The sequence below is a fragment of the Halichoerus grypus genome, chromosome 1, assembly GCF_964656455.1.
Source record: "Halichoerus grypus chromosome 1, mHalGry1.hap1.1, whole genome shotgun sequence".
Classification (NCBI taxonomy): domain Eukaryota; kingdom Metazoa; phylum Chordata; class Mammalia; order Carnivora; family Phocidae; genus Halichoerus; species Halichoerus grypus.
In genome coordinates this window covers 93,420,882-93,442,688 of record NC_135712.1, presented here as the reverse complement: position 1 = coordinate 93,442,688, position 21,807 = coordinate 93,420,882, and the positions used below count along the sequence as shown (strand labels likewise).

Sequence of the window (21,807 nt, the reverse complement as noted above, 5' to 3'; positions counted from 1 at the left end):
TGCAAATATTAATTATAACTGTAAGATGTTATCAATTATAAATACATCTCCATTTCAGAGATGTTAAGATGTGAAAAAGATTTGAAATCCATAAAATTTGATATTTAAAAAATAGTCACTCCATGTTACAGAATCTGTTAGCTTCCCAATGTTGCTACTATTTGATACACCAAGAAGGCCTACCAATTAAAAGTAAAATTTTTCATGACATAAATGTATAAGAGCTAAGCACACACATATAAAAAATTTGTTAAACATTTCTGAAATATTAAAAATGCCTCTTATTGCATCAAATCAAGAAACATTTCGATCTCTCTCAAGTCCTTAAACACTGAAAAAATTTGGTAGCTCGTATCTTACCATTTGAGCTCGGAGATACATTTGAGCTTGGCTTGCCGTTAGGGTAGGGGAGGTACTCCCTAGTAACATAGTCTGTTGGGTAATACTGCCGCTGGTAGAACTGGAAGCCTGGGAACGGCTTATTAACTGTGCAGGTGTAGGAGAAGTGGAGAGGTTGATCTAAGGAAGAAAACATATTAGGTCATAGGCTTCCATTTCTTGCTTCCATGCCAGTGAATTTCACCAAGCTGCAGTTAGGCTATCAATGGTATAAACTATGGCTAAGGAACCTAAAAGAGGGGGCTTCATCTTTGACAGAGCCCCCCTCACTACTTTGGGCAATTATTTGCACATATGCAAACAACAGTATGTACTGATTAGGAATTAGGATAATTTTTAAGGATATCCTCAAGGTGTTTCATTCAGTAAGATTCCACTATCTTAAAATATCATTTCCACTACCTCCCAAAAATTAGGGTTAATGTTCCACTATTTAAATATTCCACATACTAACTTAAAACATCTGAATCAAGAGTTTATACTATTTTGTCAGATTCTGTCACATTTTGAGGGGTTTCTCAAGTGAACAAAAATTAAAACACAGATAATCCATTCACATATATATAAACATACATGTAACATATAATTAGAATAACGTTCTCTCTCAAAAGCTCTCAAAGAAGAAAATACAATTGCTACTTGTCAAACAGATGGAAAAATCCTGAATTCTGGTTACAAAATTAAATTATAAGCACTACTCTAAAGTTAAAACTGCTGTTAGAAAAAAGAAAACCAGTTCAGAGTCTATCTCTAGGATACATGAGAACCTCATAAATGGTTCTTATCTGTGAAGGCAAACTAGCTGAGGCAGGTAGGGAAGAGAAAAAAGGGAGATAAGTATACCCTTTATCTTTCCAATTTCACACCACATGCATATTATCCTTTTTTTCTTCTTTTGTTTGTGTTTCATTTCTCTATTTGGGTTTTTTTTTTCATTTTTATGTGTTATCCATTTTAAAAATAAATATTTTAATGCGTAATATAATCTGACCTCAAGTACTTTTGTGGACAAAGAATAAAATTAAGAAATAAGAATTTATAAAATAGTTTATTAGACTTTTGATTCAAGCAACAAGGTAGACAGGACTAATACATCCATGCCCAAATACACTCACTGAAATGCCAAATCAACATGAAATACTAGAACACAACTGAACTCCTAAAAGGGGAGGGGAAAGGGAAATTCCCAGGTTGCAGAAAGGAAGAAACTCTAGCTGACAAGAAGCACCAAGGCAATCTCAGGGGACACTGGGATAGAAGACCTGATTTTGAGCCTATTTCAGGCAAGAGCTGGAGGTAAAAACCTCTATTTTGAGCCAAGATCTTTAAAAGGGGTACTCAGTATGTGAGAAGGGAAAGGGAAAAGGAAAAGCTCCACTCATTGGCCCTAAGAACCAGCAAGGAAGCTTGCCATCTGCCTTGCCCGCAATGGAAGGAGAAAGCCTCCTATGAGAATCAAAATGCCAGGCTTGCGCCATGTGGGGGGTACAAAATCCAAATGTACCCTACCTGCAATTTCATATCCTATCCAAAACATTAGCATTTAAACCAGTCCAGGACATTTGTTAAACTGAACAAGTAAGACAATCTGTTAAACTGAACAAGTGCCTGGAGGAAGCTAAGTGAAGGCAATACTGGAGGACCTCTCTGTGCTGGTTTTGCATTAACTTCCTATGAGTCTATAATTATTTAAAAATTGAAGTTTTTTAAAAACTGAAAAAAACTGTATGGGGTACACAAGAGTTGGTTAACTAATTCTCTAAACTTATCTACATAAGTATTTTTAATTTTAATAAAATACATTGTACTTAAATCTATAATTCAGTGCATAAAGGCAATGAATACAATACACAGACTTATTCTGCAATATGGTTTTTACTCCTAGCACACCAGTAAAGTCACATTAGCAATAATCACCAACGCCTTCCATCCGACAAATTCAATGGACCTTTTCAGACCATTCCCTCTCAATCTTTTTTACCAGCTCTTCTTTCAGGCCCATCCCCAAAATGTTTGCCCCCAACACTTTCCTTCTTGAACTGCTAGATTAGCACATCCACACTCCTAGTGTCAAAAAACCAAACCTCATGACTCTGAATCCTTAATTATAAACTCATTCTGAGCTCCAGATCCACATACCTACAGAACATATCTTTCTGGATATCCCTTATCAACTCATATTCAACATGTTCAAACACCAAACTCATTATTATTCCTTCTTAAACCAGCTTCTCCTCGAATAATCAGTCACTGGCATCTCCTAAAATCCTACAAAACAGATTTTGTTTTGTAAGTCATCTTGATCCTTCCTTCTCCTTTACCACACATACAAAATCAGTCACATCTTACTGTTTATACACCTTTATTTTCTTCATTTTCATTTTAATCACTTAGTTTGAGAGTCTGGGCCTATGGCACTTCCAGCTAGATTACTTTAACAGCTGCAAACTGACCTCCCTGCCTGAAATCTTGTTTCCTTATACTTGTCAGATAATCTTTCCCTGATTTAATTAATTAACCATTTAAAAATCTGGATCACATTTGACCTCCCCTGACTAGCGCTCTAGCATCATCTCCTCCCACTCCTCCATACACACCTTTCACATTAGTTATATGAAGCTATTTGCAATATCGTAACGTCCAAGGTCTCTGTGGTCTGAGTAAAAATGCTCTGGACAGGTCTGAGCATCCCCCTAGCCCCATGCCCCACCCCATCTGTACCTACGTAGTGAACAACCCTCTCTCAAAAATCATCTGCTCTAATAAGCTTTTTCAGGCATCCCTACATCCCACAGAACTATTTCCCTTCCTTTTTGCTTGTTATCATTCATATACTTCTATCTCACCCTTCTAAATAATAATTTCTGTAAGGGTAGGGATCATGAACTATTTACATCTTCATATACCCAGTATCTACAAAAGTACTTTCATTCAATAAGTTTATTAAGTTAATGAATGCCACGTTATTTTAAAGCATGCTTCATAGTTTTAATGTAATATATAAGCTCATCATAAAGAGTGTGAGTGTGTATGAGAAAAAAACCCAATTTAGGATAGTCCCTAACAAAGCAGAGTAAAAATGCAGAGACAGTGTGGTGATATTAATTCAATTCTATTTTTGATGTGCTACATAATAAATCATTAGTAAGCCCCCCCAAAACTTACTATTTTCCTACACCTCTACAAATGGACACTTTGGATAAAGCCTTGCTACAAAGATCAAATCACTTAGCAGGATAAAACTGGACCCAGGTTTTCTGGCTCATATATTTTGGCATTCAGAGTGGTTTCCTACACCCTGATAGCTTGCGAATTTGGGTCACTGCAATAATAGTGCCATGGCACTTTTTTTCAGACAGTGGAAGGAAGAGAGGATGGAAGGGAGGGAAAGAAGGAAGGAACTCTAGTCAGGATAGACCACACAGTCTTTAAACAGAAACACAATAAAAGTGTTTTTAAAAAATGACTGGCTGGTAGCTAAAATGCCTGAGAGTGCTCTTTAAGGAAGCAGAACACAAAGTACGAACAGAACGCTTTTCTTTTTCTTAAAAAAGAAAAAAAGGAAGTAAGAAAACGAAATAGTAACTTCCACCTGCATTCCATTTTGTGTAAGTTGTGAGATCAAAAAACCAATATCATGTTTATTTTTAAGTTCCATATAGCAAGTAACATTTCAGGCAGTGTCTACTCACAAATGCCCAACCCATGAATGAGGGCAATTATATCTCTGCAAGAAGTCCATCTCCACAACTGGTCTAACGAAAAAAAAAAACAAAACTTCCCTTCCTTTCCACAACTGATACGTCTCTCCTCTACTTTCTGCTTTGTTCTGCTGACCTGGACCGGAGGCCTTAATTGTTTGCATTATATTCTCTGTCTCCATCCCAACATTCCTAATTCCTTTTCACTTTAAACCCTTGGCCAATCCTGTCACTTCATACCTGAAGCCCCACACTCCATAAAGGAACTCACTCCTTGAGCCCTTATTACTGGAAGCTCTCTCCCCAGTTGGAAGCACTAATTCCAAGAGTCACCAGAGAAAACCATGTCTACAAAGAAAAGCCATTTAACTCACAACCACATCTTGGTGTCCCTCCAAAACGAGATTACATAGGGTTTCTGGCCCAGAGTACTCCCTAGAACCAAAGCCCATTTGAGAACCATTGCTGCCATTTGACTGATCAAAATCAATCAGGTATATCTATAGAAACATAGTACACAGACATTAAAAGGATAACGTATACCTGTATTATTCAGTGACATGAAAATATCTTTATAACCCACTGCTGAATGAAAAAAACTACAGAATAACATATACAGTACAATCCCATTTATATAATCACATAAAAATGTGTCCATGTAAAAATACATATCACATATGAAAAACATGTCGAGAGAAAAACAAATGTATTGTATATACACACAATAATGCACACTCATAAAACTGTATATGATTAAATTTGATATAGACATATAGGCATACATACACCATTCTGGAAGAATCATCACCAAAATGTAAAGGTGAATAATGTCTACTAGGGGTAAAATTTGGGATAATGTGTGTTTTCTTTTATCTTTTTTGTCTTTTCTGTGTAGGTATGAACTTTAGAATCAGAGAGGAAATGCTATTTTCTTTTTTTTTTTTTAATGTTTACTTTAATACATTGTTTTTACCACTTTAAAGCAGTGTATACATTTTCTTGCCTCATTATTCAGTGGGGATTTGTATATGAGTAATTCAAGCATCCAGAAGTATAAAATGCTATATTAAAATTTCAAATAGTAATATCTACCCATGAAAGATTTCCTTTAAGAGACTGTACTCTTTTAATAATAATATGAAATAAAATGTGAATCCTATTTATTATAGAAAACCATTATTTCTACTATTTGCAATACAAGCTATAAACACAACAGCAGCAATGCCTGGGTGGCTCAGTCAGTTAAGCATCTATCTTCAGCTCAGGTCATGATCCCAGGGTCCTGGGATCAAGTCCCACATCGGGCTCCTTGCTCAGTGGGGAGCCTGCTTCTCCCTCTGCCTGCCGTTCCCCCTGCTGTGCTCTCCCTCTCCCCCTTTCTGACAAATAAAATCTTAAAAAAAAAAAAAACACAACAGCAAAACAAGAAGCCTCATAATTTCCCATTTGCTTTCAGATTTCGATATCTTAAAAAAGTTGCAATGCTGAAACAATTAAAATACTGGAAATAAAGTGTTCAGCAATAGGGATGGTTACATAAAATAAAGTGCATCCATACCATGCGACACTATGCAACAACTTGAGTGAGATTGAGCTTTGTGTGCTAACACAGAAAGATCTCAAAACTGTTGAGTGTAAAAAACAAAATGCAGAATACTGTGTTTCCAGTGTATAAAAAAAAAGTGTTAACACATATACACACATTTCTTTATGCTATATATGTCCATAACACATAGGTAAAGATATGGAGGGATATCCAGCAAACTGAGGAGTCAGAAGGACTGAAGAGGACTGGAAGAAGGCTGAAGGGGACTTAACACTTTTTCACTTTTCCTGTACTATTGGAGTATTTTACAAGAATGCACTAAAGCAGGGTGCCTGACTGGCTCAGTCGGTTGAGCGTCTGCCTTCGGCTCGGGTCATGATCCCAGGGCTCTGGGATCGAGCCCTGCGTCAGGCTCCCTGCTCAGCAGACAGCCTGCTCCTCCCTCTGCCTCTGTCTCTCATGAATAAATAAATAAAATCTTAAAAACAAAAAAAAATTACATTTTTAAAAATGCTTGATTAAAGTACCTCCTAAAATAGGTAAGAGGATGAGGACATTAGCAATAGACCACTGAGAATGACTAGTTATAAGCAAGTAATCTTCTCTCAGAAAAAACTTATAATGGGTTCATTTGATATGTGGATCTGATTGAGACATTTTTAGAGAAAAGCAAACATTTTTAAGGTTCTTGATCTAAAAAACAATCTCACTGACCCAGTAAGTGTACTCTTAAGAAATTTTTTAAAAACAAGTAACTACATATGTATACAAAAATATATAACAGAATATCCAATGCAGGTTTACTTATAATAGCAAAATTTCTAATACAGTCACGTGGGGGTTAGGGCTTCAACACATGAACTTTGCGGAGATGCAATTCAGTGTGTAACACCCTCTATTGAACCTTCTCCTTGATCTAGACCCAGGGTTATCTGGGTGAAAAGAGTAATAAAAACCATGTAATTAGACAACTGAATTTTACACAGAAGAAAACTGGGGTATAAATGACTAAGGAGGCTAAATGACTTGCCCTAAGTCATGCTACCAGTCAGTCACAGAATGAGGACTAGAATCCATGTCCCTTATCTCCTCCGTTCTACCAATCTCTCATGATAACCCAGAATTGGTAGTAAAGTAATCATGTAATTTTTCTTAGGACTTGAGTTTTCAATGAGATGCACAAGACATCACTAATCACCAGACCTCCACATGAACTCCAAACTCATATATCCAATGTTTACTCAACATCCACCACAAAGTCAGAATGTCCAAAACTGAACTCCTGATTTTCTTCTCCAACACCTGCTTTGTCAGGTCCTTCCAGATGTTCAGGCCAAAATACTACAGTTATCCTTTACTCGTCACCCTTCCTCACATCTTTGATTCAATCCATCAGCATACCCTATTAGCTCTACTTTTAAAACATATATAAATTTCTATAATAAAATATTGTTAAAAAAAAAATCTAGAATCTGGCCAACCACTTTTCACCACACCTACTGTCACCATCATGGTGCAAGCCACCAATCTCTCTTGGATTACTACAAGAATCATTTAACTGGTCTCCCTGCTTCTATCTTTGCCCCCTAGAACCTAACACTGTCACTAAGTTAAAACCTGAGATCATGTGACTTCCCTACTGAAATAGCTTTCTAATAGCTTCCCAACTCGAGTAAAAGAGTTTTATAATCTCCTCATGATTGGATTACAATTACCTCTCTGTCATCTCTAACCATACTCCCACTCTCTCATTCTACTCCAACCACAATACCCTCCTTTCTGCTCCTTCAGCATGTTTGCCTCCCTCACCCTCCTTCAAATACCATCTTTATTAGCAATGCCTTCCCTGACCACCCTAGTTAAAACAGGAAATTCCCTCATCCCATTCCCTTTTCTTGCTTTATTCTTCTTTATAGCACTTATCATCTGACATATACCAGTTTACCATCTGTCTATCCCTAGCTCCATAAGAACAGAGAGTTTGTTGTGCTGCTGTGTTCCCAGTACCTAAAGGGTTTTGGCACATATTAAATGCTCAATAAATATATGTTGTATGAATGACTGAATGTATGAATGAAAAAAATCATAAAACTAACTGGACTTCAAAAGCTCATCTTGTCTAGCACCATAACTAGAAAGCTATCACAAACAAGGTCTTTCCCTTTTTGACTAAATAGTACAGTGAATTAAACTCAAAACATCTGGGATTAATGTAGACTCCAGGACCAAAAAACAACAAAGAAAGAGAAAGGGAATGAGATACAAACAGCCCTTGAGTCATTTAGAGACTTATGATTGCAATTTTCAGCTATATAATCCTTTCCAGCTGAAAATGCCCAATGATGTAAAAGCATATAGAGAATGACAGCACTTCACCTACATTAAAACAAATAAAATTAACCATAGGCCTATCTATTTACATTTATGTGTAGAAACACACAGTAATAAAATAGGAAAGCTTCACACAAAACTTTTTCATGGCAAAAGGGACTACTGAAAAGGGATGTCCCTTTTACTCCACACATTTGTAGTGTCTCTCCCTTAGACAACAAGAGTATATTCATGTTTTATTTAGGCAATATAAAAATTAACAAAATAGGGGCACCTGGGTGGCTCAGTCAGTTGAGTGCCTGCCTTCGGCTCAGGTCATGATCCCAGTGTCCTGGGATTGAGCCTCGAGTTGGGCTCCCTGCTGAGCAGGGAGCCTGCTTCTCCCTCTCCACCCACCCCCCCCACCCCCGCTCGCCTGCACACGCACGCGCACTCTCTCTCTCTCTCAAATAAAATCTTAAAATTAACAAAATAAAGCTCTTCAACTTGCTTCCTCAGAGATAATCACTGATTAACAATTTGTGTGTATTATAGATTTTCTTCTTGAATAATCAGGCAGATATATAATTTTTTAAAAAGTAAGTTAAATGACAGGAATTCTGTTTCCAGAAAGATGGAACAGACATACTTTTCCCTATTCCTTCCTCTAAATACAACTAAAAACCCTGGATGTAACATATATAATAAGCATAAGATCCCGAAAGGTGGAGAAAAGCAGACTGGCTAGGGACCTCAGAACACACAGAACCATGTGGTTGTGAGCTCCCTGGGTTTTCCTTTTGTCTTATATAAGCCAAACTTAGAGCTGAAAAAGTCTGTAACTCAGAAACACAAATGGGTGCAAACAAACAAACAAAAGCCCCAAAAGAAGCCTGCTCTTTCTAGCCAAAGGAACAAGAAAGAGACTTCCTAGCAACATAGAGAACTTTTAGACAATTGCTCTACTCCAGCCAAATACCACAGAAAACAGTGGCCCCACCCACACCAGCAAAGACTTCCACCTATACCCAACTCCCCTAATCCCTCCAGTGGATAAGCATCAGAGAAGGTGAAAAGAGAGACAGGACTTTTGTCCCAGTCATGCAGGAGTAGACCACCACGACCAACCCACCCCACCCCTAAGGTTTATCAGTGGAGACCAAGTGGGGAGCCATAACATGGCACTCTTATTCCCTCCCCCGCCCCGTTCAGCCAGGGACGCATCCATGGAGGTCTAGTGAGGAGCCAGAACTTTCACACCCACTCAGCAATTATGAGAAGCACCCTCTCAGATGTCAATGGAGACCAAATGGATAACCTGGACTTCTACCCTCAGACAGTATTAAGGAGTTGGCACACATTCCCTTTCAGAAGCCAGCCAAAACACGAAGTTTAAATATGATCCATAGTCTCATAACATAATACTCAAAATGTTGAGGTTTCAGAAATCACTTATACCAAGAACCAGAAAGACCAAAGCTGAATAAAAAAGACAATCAATGGGGCGACTGGGTGGCTCAGTGGTTAAGCGTCTGCCTTCGGCTCAGGTCATGATCCCAGCGTCCTGAATCGAGCCCCGCATCGGGCTCCCTGCTTGGTGGGGGGCCTGTTTCTCCCTCTCCCTCTGCCCCTGCTTGTGTTCCCTCTCTCACTGTGTCTCTCTCTGTCAAATAAATAAATAAAATCTTTAAAAAAAAAAAAAAAGATAATAAGTAGATGCCAACACCAAGATGAAAGAGATATGATAATTGGATAGATTTTAAAGCAGTCATCATAAAAATGCTTTGAACAAGCAACATGAGCCCACTTGAATGAAAAAGCAAAATCCCTCAGCAAACAGAAGATATAAATAAGAACCAAATGGAAATTTTAGAACTGAAATATAGAATAACCTAAATAAATAACTTAATGAGATCATACTATACATTTTTGCTTTTTTCACTTAATACCTAATGAAAATTTAAGTCTCTCTGTATACACACATAGAGCATTTTTATTAGCTATAGTATTCCTCTGTATGAATTAACTATAATCTTCAATTAATGGGCACCTATTTATATTGCTTATAATTCTTCACTATTACAAACCATACATATTTGCATAATTATGTCATTTTTACATGATTATCTGTCATAATTATCTATCATTTTTAGTAAATGACGTCACTAAAAATAACAGTGGTAAGTGAAAGGGAATGCACAATTTAAATTTTCATACACGTTGTCAAATAATCCTCCAGAAAAGTTGCACCAAATACATTCCCACTGATAGTGTATGAGTGTATCTACTTTTTCACATCCTTGCCAAAAATGGATATTGGGTCAATGTTTTTCCTTGTTTTCTAATTTGAGAGATATCATTGTTATTTTTACATACATTTCTTTATTACTAATATGGTAAATACATTTTCACATGTTTAAAAGCCAGAAATAGTCTTTCTTTTGAAAATTACCAGTGCAGGTCTTTTGTGAATTCTCATTGTTTATCTCACCACTATAAAAGATTCCTTGTTATTTCACAAATATAACTGGTTGACCTACAAGGTACAAAAATATTTTCAACCATTTTGTGTTTTTTAACTTTGTTGATGCTTTAATTGGTTTAGATTTCATTTTGACAAATCAAATTGAACTAAATCTAAGTCCTGTTCAGTTAAAATACAGAGACATCAACCTAAACACACAGTCCCAACTAGTTTTAGAGCCAAACAATCATAAAACCACCCCTCTCACTACTGATCAGTGTCTAGAATTAGTCTCTCTGTTTTAATGAGAGGAAAGAAGAGGATGCTGGCATCCACTATTTACCTATATATTCAATTAACAATAGCCTTCTCCAGTTTCCCCAGGTCATAATGATTGGACTTCTGACTCCACTGTTTAATAATATTCCATTTCCCCACTGGGATCCCACTCCTACTCTAAACCCAAGTCTATCTAGCTGATGACGCGACAACCTACCTTCTAGTCCTTTTTCTACTGGAGGCTGGACCCTTCCCCATGGGCTTTCACTGTTTATCTGGAACCCTACCTCGAAATAACCAAAACTCTGAAAACTACTAGACTGCCACCTAACATGGGTCATTAGTATCATTACCTAGAGATTTCTGCTACCATGTTCTGCTCCTCTTTTGGAGACTGACCCATATCCACTAAGCTACCTTGGTATCATAATTTGGACAGCTAGTCAACTCACTTGAGCTATTATTATTCAGCTGGGATAGAAAATGAAGCAAATGCAATGCATTTCTTTTTTTTTTTCCTGGACATCTGTTCTCCCTGCTTACTTCTTTTCCCCCACCAACCAGTCACAGGTTCTGGCATACTTTATCATACAAGGCTGCCTGCTTTATGACAAGCAGCACTAACATCATAAAAAATAAACAGAATCACTGGAATTATAATTTCTGTGAAAGTCAAATACATAAATCATAATGAGAAAAAAAAAGTTTAAAAGGATACCTTTTAATAATTTGAAAAAATTCGAAAACACCTCTCTTTATACATACATACTCTAATGTTATTCCAGTATTTCATAGAATAAAAAAATTGTCTATAATTTTTTTTAAAGATTTTTTTATTTTATTTATTTATTTGACACAGAGAGAGAGAGAGAGCACAAGCAGGGGAAGCAGCAGGCAGAAGGAAAGGGAGAAGCAAGCTCCCCCAGGAGCAGGGAGCCCGATGCGGGGCTTGATCCCAGGACCCCAGGATCATGACCTGAGCCAAAGGCAGTCGCTTAACCAACTGAGCCACCCAGGCACCCCTATAATTTTTTTAACCAGACCACAAATGTTTATCAGTGCTTGCCTTAACTACCAACGTATTAAAGACAGACATGACATCAATAACCATAATTATAGTATTAATGCTTAGGGCTAGATTACACTACTTAAATTTTTCATTTTCTTCAGTCTAACATTTTCAAGTCATAAATAATTTCTTAAGTAATTTTATTTATGTTCCAGGATACTATCATGCTAAAAAAGAACAGAATTTTTTAATTAAAAATATCATGGCTCGGGGCACCTGGGTGGCTCAGATGTTTGAGCGTCTGCCTCCGGCTTAGGTCATGATCCTGGGGTCCTGGGATAGAGCCCCACATTGGGATCCCCGCTCAGAGGGGAGTCTGTTTCTCCCTCTCCCTCTGCCCTTATCCCCCTGCTCATGCTCTCTATCTCTCCGTCTCAAATGAATAAATAAAAAAAAAGTCATGGCTCAGTTAAGTATCCAACTCTTGATTTCGGCTCAGGTCATGGTCTCAGGGTTGTGAGATCGAGCCCCAAAACAGGCTCAGCAATGGGCGTGGAGCCTGCTTAAGAGTCTCTCTCTCCCTCTCCCCGCCCCTCCCTTGCCTTTCTCTCACCCTCCAATTTGAAATTACATCAAAATAAAAAGTTAAGCAAGTATTACCATGCCTGCAAATTTCTTTTAACTGGAAAACTTTGCACAATTTCCCAGTATATATGTCAAATCAGATTTACTCCTTTCTCAAAATAAATTACATTATCGTGGATGCATACTTGTAAATTTGGTCAAAATAAGTACATAAGCTGAAAAGTAATAATTTCTAAAATGTGAGGTGCCCAGAAAAAGCTAGAAACATTTAGATGTCTACCAAGGGTTAACATTCTTTAGTATATCATAGTAAATGCATGGCCTAATACCCCTTGCAATGTGTATTTCAGGCTTTCAATACACACTGAAAACTGCAATCATTTTGAATCACATCAGATCTGAACAAAATCAGTAGGAAAACATGTATAAGAAATAATACGAAAACATTTTTTTTAAGACTCAGATTTTCAGAAGCTTAACATTAGTTCTGAATTCTTGAAACTTACCATTTCTATTTCTAGGCACTTATTACTTAAGTAGCAATCAACAAATCACAACAGCAACTTTATAAATAGTAACAGTTTACTTTTGGAAAACTTAAGTAATTAAAATTTTTAAATCCAGGAAAAAAATTAGGGCACTTACAGATGTCTGAGACATACTTGACTGTTGTGTGACACTTCCTGTGGGGGATGTAGATGGTCTTCCACTGGATAAACTTGCCTAAAATAATAAGATCTTTATAATAGATCTATAAGAATCTGAAGTTAAAAGCTTTTGGTACCAGGATACCACAAAACCACGATAAAAGTCAAAATGTCTACATTATAAACCAATCCATTTCACAGTCAACATAGATTAAGCTTTGGCCAAACAGATTAAGAAGAAAATAAAAAGCTGAATGATAAAAACAGAGGATCCAAAGGCTAATCTTATTTTAATAGCTGCACTCATCATCAGTTTTACTCATCAATTCTCTGTCTTCTTTGAAGTGGAACCACCATTCCAACATTATGAAAAAGAAATTGGAGCTACATGAAGTGCCAGTTGGTTTCAGTTTTCTAACTTGTATCATGAGCATGAGGTTATTTAAAATTACACTACGAAAAAGCAGCAACAGCTGGGGATGTGTTTCTAACAGAAATAACTCTTTTTCAGGTTTAGTCAACTGAGATCCTTCTCTAGTAAGAAGATTTAAGATTAAATCTCACATATAGTTTTATTTAAATAAACAGAATAATGAAAATCTTTTTTAAAAAAAGCATTTAATCAAAATTATCCTGTTATCAGTAGGAAAAGTATGTGTGGACATTAGAAAGGTGCATGGATACATATTTTAGAAAGAAAATTTCTGGACTGATATATATTAAACAGTGGCCACGACTGAAGAATGAAAAACAGTAGTGAGTCTGGAAAAGGAACACCTCCACTTTACCTCTTATAAACAATTTTATACAGTTTGATTTTTTTTAATGAATGTAAATTACTTACATTAAAAAAAACCTTTTTTCATTGAAATGTAAATACAAATCATGTAACCCAAAGTATTCACTGTTGTACCTAGAATTTTATACACAAATTCATGACACTAGCATAGTATTTCTGCAATGCCGATAAAAAGCAGTGGCGTAAAAGCTAGTGACAGAGTACCATATAAAACAGGCATATTTTTTAAATTAACTGCTACTTGGCCACCTATTAATTTAATTTCTTTAAGAAAAAATAATCACAGCACATTTGAGAATTGTGAAATAATACCCAATGTATTTATTTTCAGTAATTATCTGCAAATAATGTCAACTTTAGTCTCACAAATTCTTAATTTATTTCAGTCTCACCTGAACAGCAGCAAGGCTCTGAAGCTGGGAGCTGCTTAAGTGCTGCTGCTGAAGAGCTGCAGTGTGTAGCATCAAGTGCTGCTGCTGAGCCGCGTACATCTGCTGAAGGTACTGAGCAGCTGAGCTGGGGGGGCGATGCAAGGCCTGCTGGATCACCTGTGATGAGCCAATTGCACGAAGGTCAAACCATGATCTTAACATTAATCTTAATCATAAAATAAAGTATAACAAAACTGGCAGTTGAAAACCCCACTACTGTAATAGTCAATGTCAAGTTTATTAACACAGTTCTCTCCTAGTTACATATCACTGAGATTCACTATTCTATACAAATTAAAACCACCCAAAGAGGCAATTCACAAAAGAAAAAAAGAGCCAAACAAGCACTTGAAAAGATCTTCAATCTCATTAGTAGTCAAAATTTACAAATTAAAACAAGATACTATTTTCCAACTTTCAGATGAATAAAGATTTTTTTTTTTTAAAGATTTGATTTATTTGATAGAGAGACACAGAGAAAGCAGGAACACAAGCAGGGGGAGTGGGAGAGGGAGAAGGAGGCTTCCCGCTGAGCAGGGAGCCCGATGCGGGGCTCGATCCCAGGACCCTGGGATCATGACCTAGCCGAAGGCAGACGCTTAACGACTGAGCCACCCAGGTGCCCCAGATGAGTAAAGATTTAAAAGAGTATTACCACTAAATGGGAAAACAGATACTCCCATACAATGTTAGTAAGAATGTAAATTGGTATAACTATTTTAATCTTTTTTTTTTTTAGATTTTTTATTTATTTGAGAGAGAGAGAGAGAGAACAAGCAGGGGGAACAGCAGAGGGAGAGGGAGAAGCAGACTCTCCACTGAGCAGAGAGCCTGATGCGGGGCTCGATCCCAGGACCCCAGGATCATGACCTGAGCCGAAGGCAGACGCTTAACGACTGAGCCACCCAGGCGCCCCTGGTGTAACTATTTTAGATAAAACTTAGTTGAATTCGGGGCTTGGGTGTAGAGAGGAATATGCATAACCCTGCAGTCGTTACAAATAGTAACATAGAGGTGCCTGGGTGGCTCAGTCAGTTGAGGGTCTTTTTTTTTTTTTTTTTAAACAGATAATGTATTATTTGTTTCAGGGGTACAGGTCTGTGATTCTGACTCTTGATTTCAACTCAGGTCATGCATGATCTCAGGCTCATGAGATTGAGCCCCGTGTCAGGCTCTGCACTGGGCATTGAGCCTGCTTAAGATTCTCTCTCCCTCTCCCCCATCCTCCCCAACTCTCTCTCTCTCTCTCAAAAAAAAAAAAATAGTAATGTAGATCAATGCTGCCCAATATAGCAGCCACTAGCCACATGTGTCTCCTGAGTACTTACAAATGTAGCTAATGCAACTAAGAAAATCAGTTTTTAATTTTACTAAATTTTAATATAAAGAGCCACACGTACCTAGGAGCTACTGTGTATGGAATACAGACATATCTACATTTATCAACAAGAACAAAAATTCCCAAATATATCATGAGGTGAAAAAAGCAGATTACTAAATAGTATATAAGATACCATTTTTATATTAAAATATTTGAAAGAATATTCAGAAAAACATTAAAAGACTACCAACAGATAACTAGATTCAAGGTGATTTTTACCTTCTCATTTGTACTTTTCTTTAAATGTCTGAAAAACATCTGAGTAGTATTATATTAATAATCACATAAAATTATAATGCTGTTTCATGTTTTAAATTACTAAATAATGACTTTTTTAGATGTTTTTTAAATGTCAGATTCCTTTCAACATAGATTAAAACTATTCTAACTAAAAAGAATTCCTGAAAAAGTGTAAATTACTGTCAATATTTGTTAATGAAATATAAAATCTGAGCCTGAAACTTCATAAATAAATGTAAAAAAGTCAAGTATTCTAAAAACAGAGAAAAATCCTTTATCTGTCCAAACCCATAAGTCAGACTACGCCAGTCCTCTGCAACCACGTCCCAAAGTCGTATCATGCCCACAGTGACTATGAAACAGCACAGAACCCTAATCTGAGCACCAAACCACAGTTTTCAGAGCTAAGGGAGTAATAGAGCCATAATCCTACAGCTTGAGGTCTGAGTCAGGACACCATGAACCACAAAGAAATGAATCTTTTCCTCCAAATTCCAAGAAAACATATTTCCCTGTGTTTACTTTCATGTATTCATATCTCATCTCTCCAACTACAGATTACTAAACCTGCACAGACTCTTGTCACAAAATCAATGTAGGCTTTTGACCCCTAGTTGCAGAAGACTATAGACCAGCATTAAGTGATTTAGAATTACAACAGTATGTCTTTTTGGTCAGGTAAATCTATATATGCTCTTTAAATTACATAACAAAACTAAAATCAAACATTTCAGTTTGATGAAATGAATAATCTATTTGACACATTTTTGGCAGAGTGTAGTTATTTCTTCTATTGTCAGCATAGTCTTTCATTACCATTCAACCATACACTCATGGGAGAGACTCTTTAAATACAAGTTAAAGGTACAACACACTGTTCATTTATTATTCCTCTAAAGAAATGAAGAGGGCAAACAGAATTCACAGGGCTGAAAAAGAATGCTGGAAGGTATTAAAGAACTCCTTAGGTAATTCAATAAATACTGATTTGATTACATTTTAGGGGAAGCATTTATATGACCTCATTAGAACTAGTGTTAGTGCTATTTGTGAGATACATGTATATCTACACATTTCCAGTAACACTTCATTTTTTTTTTTTTTTTTTTAAAGATTTTTTATTTATTTATTTGAGAGAGAGAGAATGAGAGAGAGCAAGCACGAGAGGGGGGAGGGTCAGAGGGAGAAGCAGACTCCCTGCCGAGCAGGGAGCCCGATGCGGGACTCGATCCAGGGACTCCAGGATCATGACCTGAGCCGAAGGCAGTCGCTTAACCAACTGAGCCACCCAGGCGCCCAACACTTCATTTTTTATTAACATATCCAGCTTAGGTAAAAACTAGAGATCAAAATGGCACATTAAAATACCACATTATCTGTATGCTCAAAGATCTAGATACTCTTTCCTATGTCCTTTTCCTCAAAGAAAGCTGAAAAACATTAAAAACACATTCCTCATTCCAGTTTGAACTTTTGCTGAACTGACTCAGTCTCCAACAATTCTGATTCCACCCCATGGTAACTTCAGAATCCTAAACAACAGAACAGTTAAATAGCAATGGAGTGGAGAGAGGAATATGTTGCAAACAATAAGTTATTTTCAGAGTAGAATGAAATTATGGAGATCGTAGAGAGAGTAAGCAGGTATAACGAAAAAAATAAAAACTCAGAGTGGTTAAAGGCACAACTCTAAAACCAGACAATCTACTAGCTATATGAATTTAGGAAAAGTTATTTAACCCATTTAAAACACCGGTTTTCCCACTTGTAAAATGGAGATAATATTAGTATCTATTTCATAGAGGTCTGGTGAGGATTAAAAGAGATAATCCACATAAAGCATTCATCAAATGCTTGGCACATACCAACTGTTCAATAAATATTAGCTATTATTATTGACTGGGCATATGTATTGTGCTCCACACAGTTCTAATGCTTCCTTTTATCCCCATAACTGGGGCACCTGGGTGGCTCAGTCAATTAAGGCTCTGATTCTTGGTTTGGACTCATATCATGATCTCAGGGTCATGAGATTAAGCCCCCCACGACCAGTTCGCACGCAGCTGGGAGTTCCGCTTGGGATATTTTCTCTCTCTCTCTACCTCCCCCTTTGCCCCTCCCCTCGCTTGAGCTCATGCACTTGCTCTCTCCCTAAAATAAATAAATAAAATTAATAAAGTATTTTTTAAAAATCCTCATAACTAAGGAACTAGGTGGTCTCATCCTCATTTTATAGTTTCCTGATGCGCAAAGAGATCACGCCCCTTAGCCAACACTACATGGCTACTACTGATTAAGAAAATGGAATTCGAACACAGAGCATATCAGACTGCAATGCCCATGCCCTTTTTATGCAATACTGTATTGTCTCAACCTCCGTTATTATAAAGATTAATTTTCTCAACCAAGTGAAGACCTAAAACTTTTCCTAAATATTCCTTCCCCCTCTGCCCCAGGAGCTTTTAAATGGATCCTCCTACTTAGGTTCTTAGGCCACTTGAGTTTAAAATGAACCTCTTAACACATCTACAGACCTGAATAGATCTTCCTAAGTCTCTATTTTGGGTTCAAATACAAAAGAACCCAGAAAAACCTAGAGCCATTCTGCACATTAAGGCTGTAGGTTGAGTGTCTCCACATTGCAGCAGCACCTAGAGATCTTCCAATTATAATTGTCCTGACCTATCGTTTTATAAGCCACATGCTGACAAATATAAGCCCTCTCAATAGAATGATTATTAAATAACTTTTTGATTATTTCAAACGTTAACAACCCTAACTGTACTCATTTAGAGAATATCATGTGACTCATCTGAGGGTGTGAAACAATAGCTTCATCCGGCTTCAGAGAAAAGTAATGACATGCTAAGTCCCAGCCTACCCCTCATTCTAACTGAAATACCTGCACAGCATGGCGGTCCGAGCCACTGTAGACAGAGATCTGTGGCTGCTGCATTCGAGAGGAGGAGGTGGTGATGGTGGTGGTGGTAGTGCTGCTGGTTGTTGTCGACACAGAAGATGTGCCAGGGTTTGGCTCACTATCCATAGCTGTATTGTGGTCCTTGAATCTGTCAGATAACACACAGGATTTGCATTGGCAAAAGCATTATTTCATGGGCTTTAAAGAATATTTAATTATTTCAAAGAAATAATCAGCAACAATCTAAATTTTTAAGAAGACCCTCCTAAAATGGCATGGATCACACACAGTCACCATAAACACTTAGAAAGGAAAAGTACTTCACAAATATGTTGCACATTTGAAAATTAATATCCACTAAATTTGCGTTCAATTGATTCAGGATATGCAGCTTAAATAAATCCTGGCCTAAACTTTATCTTTCCATTATTGAAAGATAAGTGAAACCAAAACAGGTTTATAAGAGAATACTAAACTACCTAAAAAATAAATACTTAAGCAGCATCAGAGTACTTTAAAATATTTCTTTACATTCTTTTGCCCATATTAATTACAAATTAAAGTAATTCTTATCTACACATTAAAATAGGATGCCTAAGGACTTGTTAATTGGCTTATTTCTGGTTACCATATGCACTCTGCTTTAAAAATATGTTCTCAGGGCGCCTGGGTGGCTCAGTCGTTAAGCATCTGCCTTCGGCTCAGGTCATGATCCCAGAGTCCTGGGATCAAGCCCCGCATCAGGCTCCCTGCTGGCTGGGAAGCCTGCTTCTCCCTCTCCCACTCCCCCTGCTTGTGTGCCCTCTCTCGCTGTGTCTCTGTCAAATAAATAAATAAGATCTTTAAAAAAATAAAATAAAAAATAAAAATATGTTCTCTTATTAAATAAGTTAATTTAAAAAATAATTCTTTTAAGGTTTTATTTTTTAAGTAATCTCCACATCCAACATGGGGCTCTAAAGGGCACCTGGCTGGCTCAGTGGGTAGGGCATCCGACTCTTGATCTCAGGGTCATCCTGAATTTAAGCCCAACGTTGGGCACAGAACTTACATAAAAAAAAAAAAGTAAAAATAGTAATTTTTTATTAACTCACACTGGCTTTTCCCTAATTAGTCTACAACATTGTCCTTACTACATCTAATAACTCTGGTTATACTTATCAGCAGATTACGCTGGGAAATCAGAGAAGCAGCTGATAACAATTTCTTTACACTTCTTTACAAAAACCTCTTTTCACAAAAAATTGCTCCAAATTCTGAAAACAGCATAATTATGTCACTTTCCTCATGTGTGAACAGTAAAGTTCATAAAGTATATTTTTGTACCAGGCTTTCTGATTCCTTCCCCTCTAATATTGCAAACTCACTTCATTATTGGGTATAAACTTCCACTTAACACTGAATCTACTTGAATATATTCAAACAACATTGTATTTTAAGTCAATTCTGAAGGCCTCAATATTGTTAGAAGAACTACAATAGCTTTTGTAGGGTTAGAAATGCACCAGAATGGTGAAATGCACATTTGAGAATACACCAGTTTTATCTGCTTTTCTTAACCCCTCTTTTCTTCTGAGAAACAAAATCTGACACACATCACATCAGCATCATTGACAAGAATGTAACAAGAACACTTTCTACTTCATGAAAAGACAAAGGAATTTGGCACTAATTGTGCATACATACGCTATTCCCATATGGTGTCCTTTTATGTACAAATATTCTTTGTTCTTTACATCATTTATGTAAATAGTACTTATATGTTCTTCAAGGAAGTAAAGAAAAAACTCAATAAAAGGAAAAGTGAAAGGAAAACAGTGGAGGAAAACAGGTGACTTCACTTTTCTGATTAGTAAATGACTCACACATCTTTATGCTTCTCTGGGGTTTGTTTTTTTATAGTTTTTCAAACTGCCTTCCAATCATCAAATCACAGCATCATATGGTAACTGTTCAACATCATTCAGATTTAGTGGTAGATAAGGTAAACTTTTTACCAAATTACTGAACGTCTTAACACTTCTGAAACACGTAGCAGTAGCTGTGATATGCAAAAAGCCAGTTTAAATTCTGGTCCTTTTAGAGTGCTATTCTATGCAACCATGTCCTCAAACTCAAACCCCTGGGTAGATTTGTTCAGTAACAAACCAAAAATGGTCACAGATAATCCAAATTCTAGGCACAAGTCTAAATATCAATGAGTAGAACTGGCCAAACCATTGTATTGCATTTGGAGACCTAGCACAAAAGAACAATTTTGCTAACTCCACCGTCTGTGCGTAGTACAGTCTGCAAAATAGAGCTGGCGGTCCTGGTACACAAGAGGCCTACCCAGGAAACACTTAAGTTTGAGTAGCTAGCTACGGATACCATCACACCACACCGCCACACAAGAATATGGCCCTCTAAGGAGGCATCGACACTGCAGCCAGAGACCCAAGGGAAACAAGGTCCTTCTATCTGGGGTGTTTTCTTCCTGGCCAGACCCGCAGGAACACGACCCCTCCACCCCCTCCACTCCAAGGCCCGCGCTGGGACACCTTCTCCACGCCTCCCGGGGGAGGGCGGTGAGCAGCCTCGTCTCCGGTTCTCCCACCGAGGAGGAGTGGGGTGACGCCGGGGCGGAAAGGAGGGAAGCGCGAAGGAGGCCTGGCAGTGCCCGCCCAACCCTCCCCAGCCTCCGCGGGCCCCCAGCGCGGGCATCCGTGACAAGGCTGCCCGCGGGGCCCACTTGCAGGGATGACAGCGCCTGAGGAACCCACCGGGGCTCAGCTCCCGGAAGACCGCAGCAATCGGGGTCCCTGGGGTGACTCTGCACGCAGAGCCCCGCCGATGTGGGATCAGACGGCGGAAGGGGCGCTCCCGCCTGGAGGTAACTAGACCCTTACAGTTGGCCTCCGCCCCCCGATTTGGGCCAAGCGGGATCCTCAACGCTAAGGAAGCTCTTGGGTATCCCTTTCCCTGCACTGCCCGCTAAAGAGCCTTGCGCTTTCCCCTTAGGGGACATGTCGCTGCCCCACTCGCCCCCCGGTTACGACATCAGTCACCAGCAAGTCACTCACTCCGCTTCCGCCATCTTCTCTCCTCCATCACTAA

General features: G+C 37.9%; 1 protein-coding gene across 11 annotated transcripts in view; it reads right to left on the bottom strand.

The window, feature by feature from the left end:
- PHC3 (polyhomeotic homolog 3) overlaps positions 1-21,807 on the bottom strand; it is a 75,446-nt gene extending 53,639 nt beyond the window's left edge. For 7 of the 11 annotated variants that reach the window (XR_013446535.1, XR_013446541.1, XM_036118341.2 and 4 more), the window contains exons 1-5: positions 21,774-21,807; positions 18,694-18,859; positions 14,132-14,287; positions 12,939-13,016; positions 361-519 (exon numbers count right to left, since the gene is read on the bottom strand). Coding sequence is in view for 9 of the 11 variants with exons in the window: in XM_036118341.2 (XP_035974234.1) it covers positions 361-519; positions 12,939-13,016; positions 14,132-14,287; positions 18,694-18,859; positions 21,774-21,787 (573 nt within the window). In the remaining 2 variants the exon portion in view is untranslated. Of the gene's footprint in view, positions 1-360; positions 520-12,938; positions 13,017-14,131; positions 14,288-18,693; positions 18,860-21,473; positions 21,748-21,773 lie in introns of those variants that run through there. The other 4 variants (XM_036118350.2, XM_078069398.1, XM_036118342.2 and 1 more) reach the window with 3 other exon arrangements.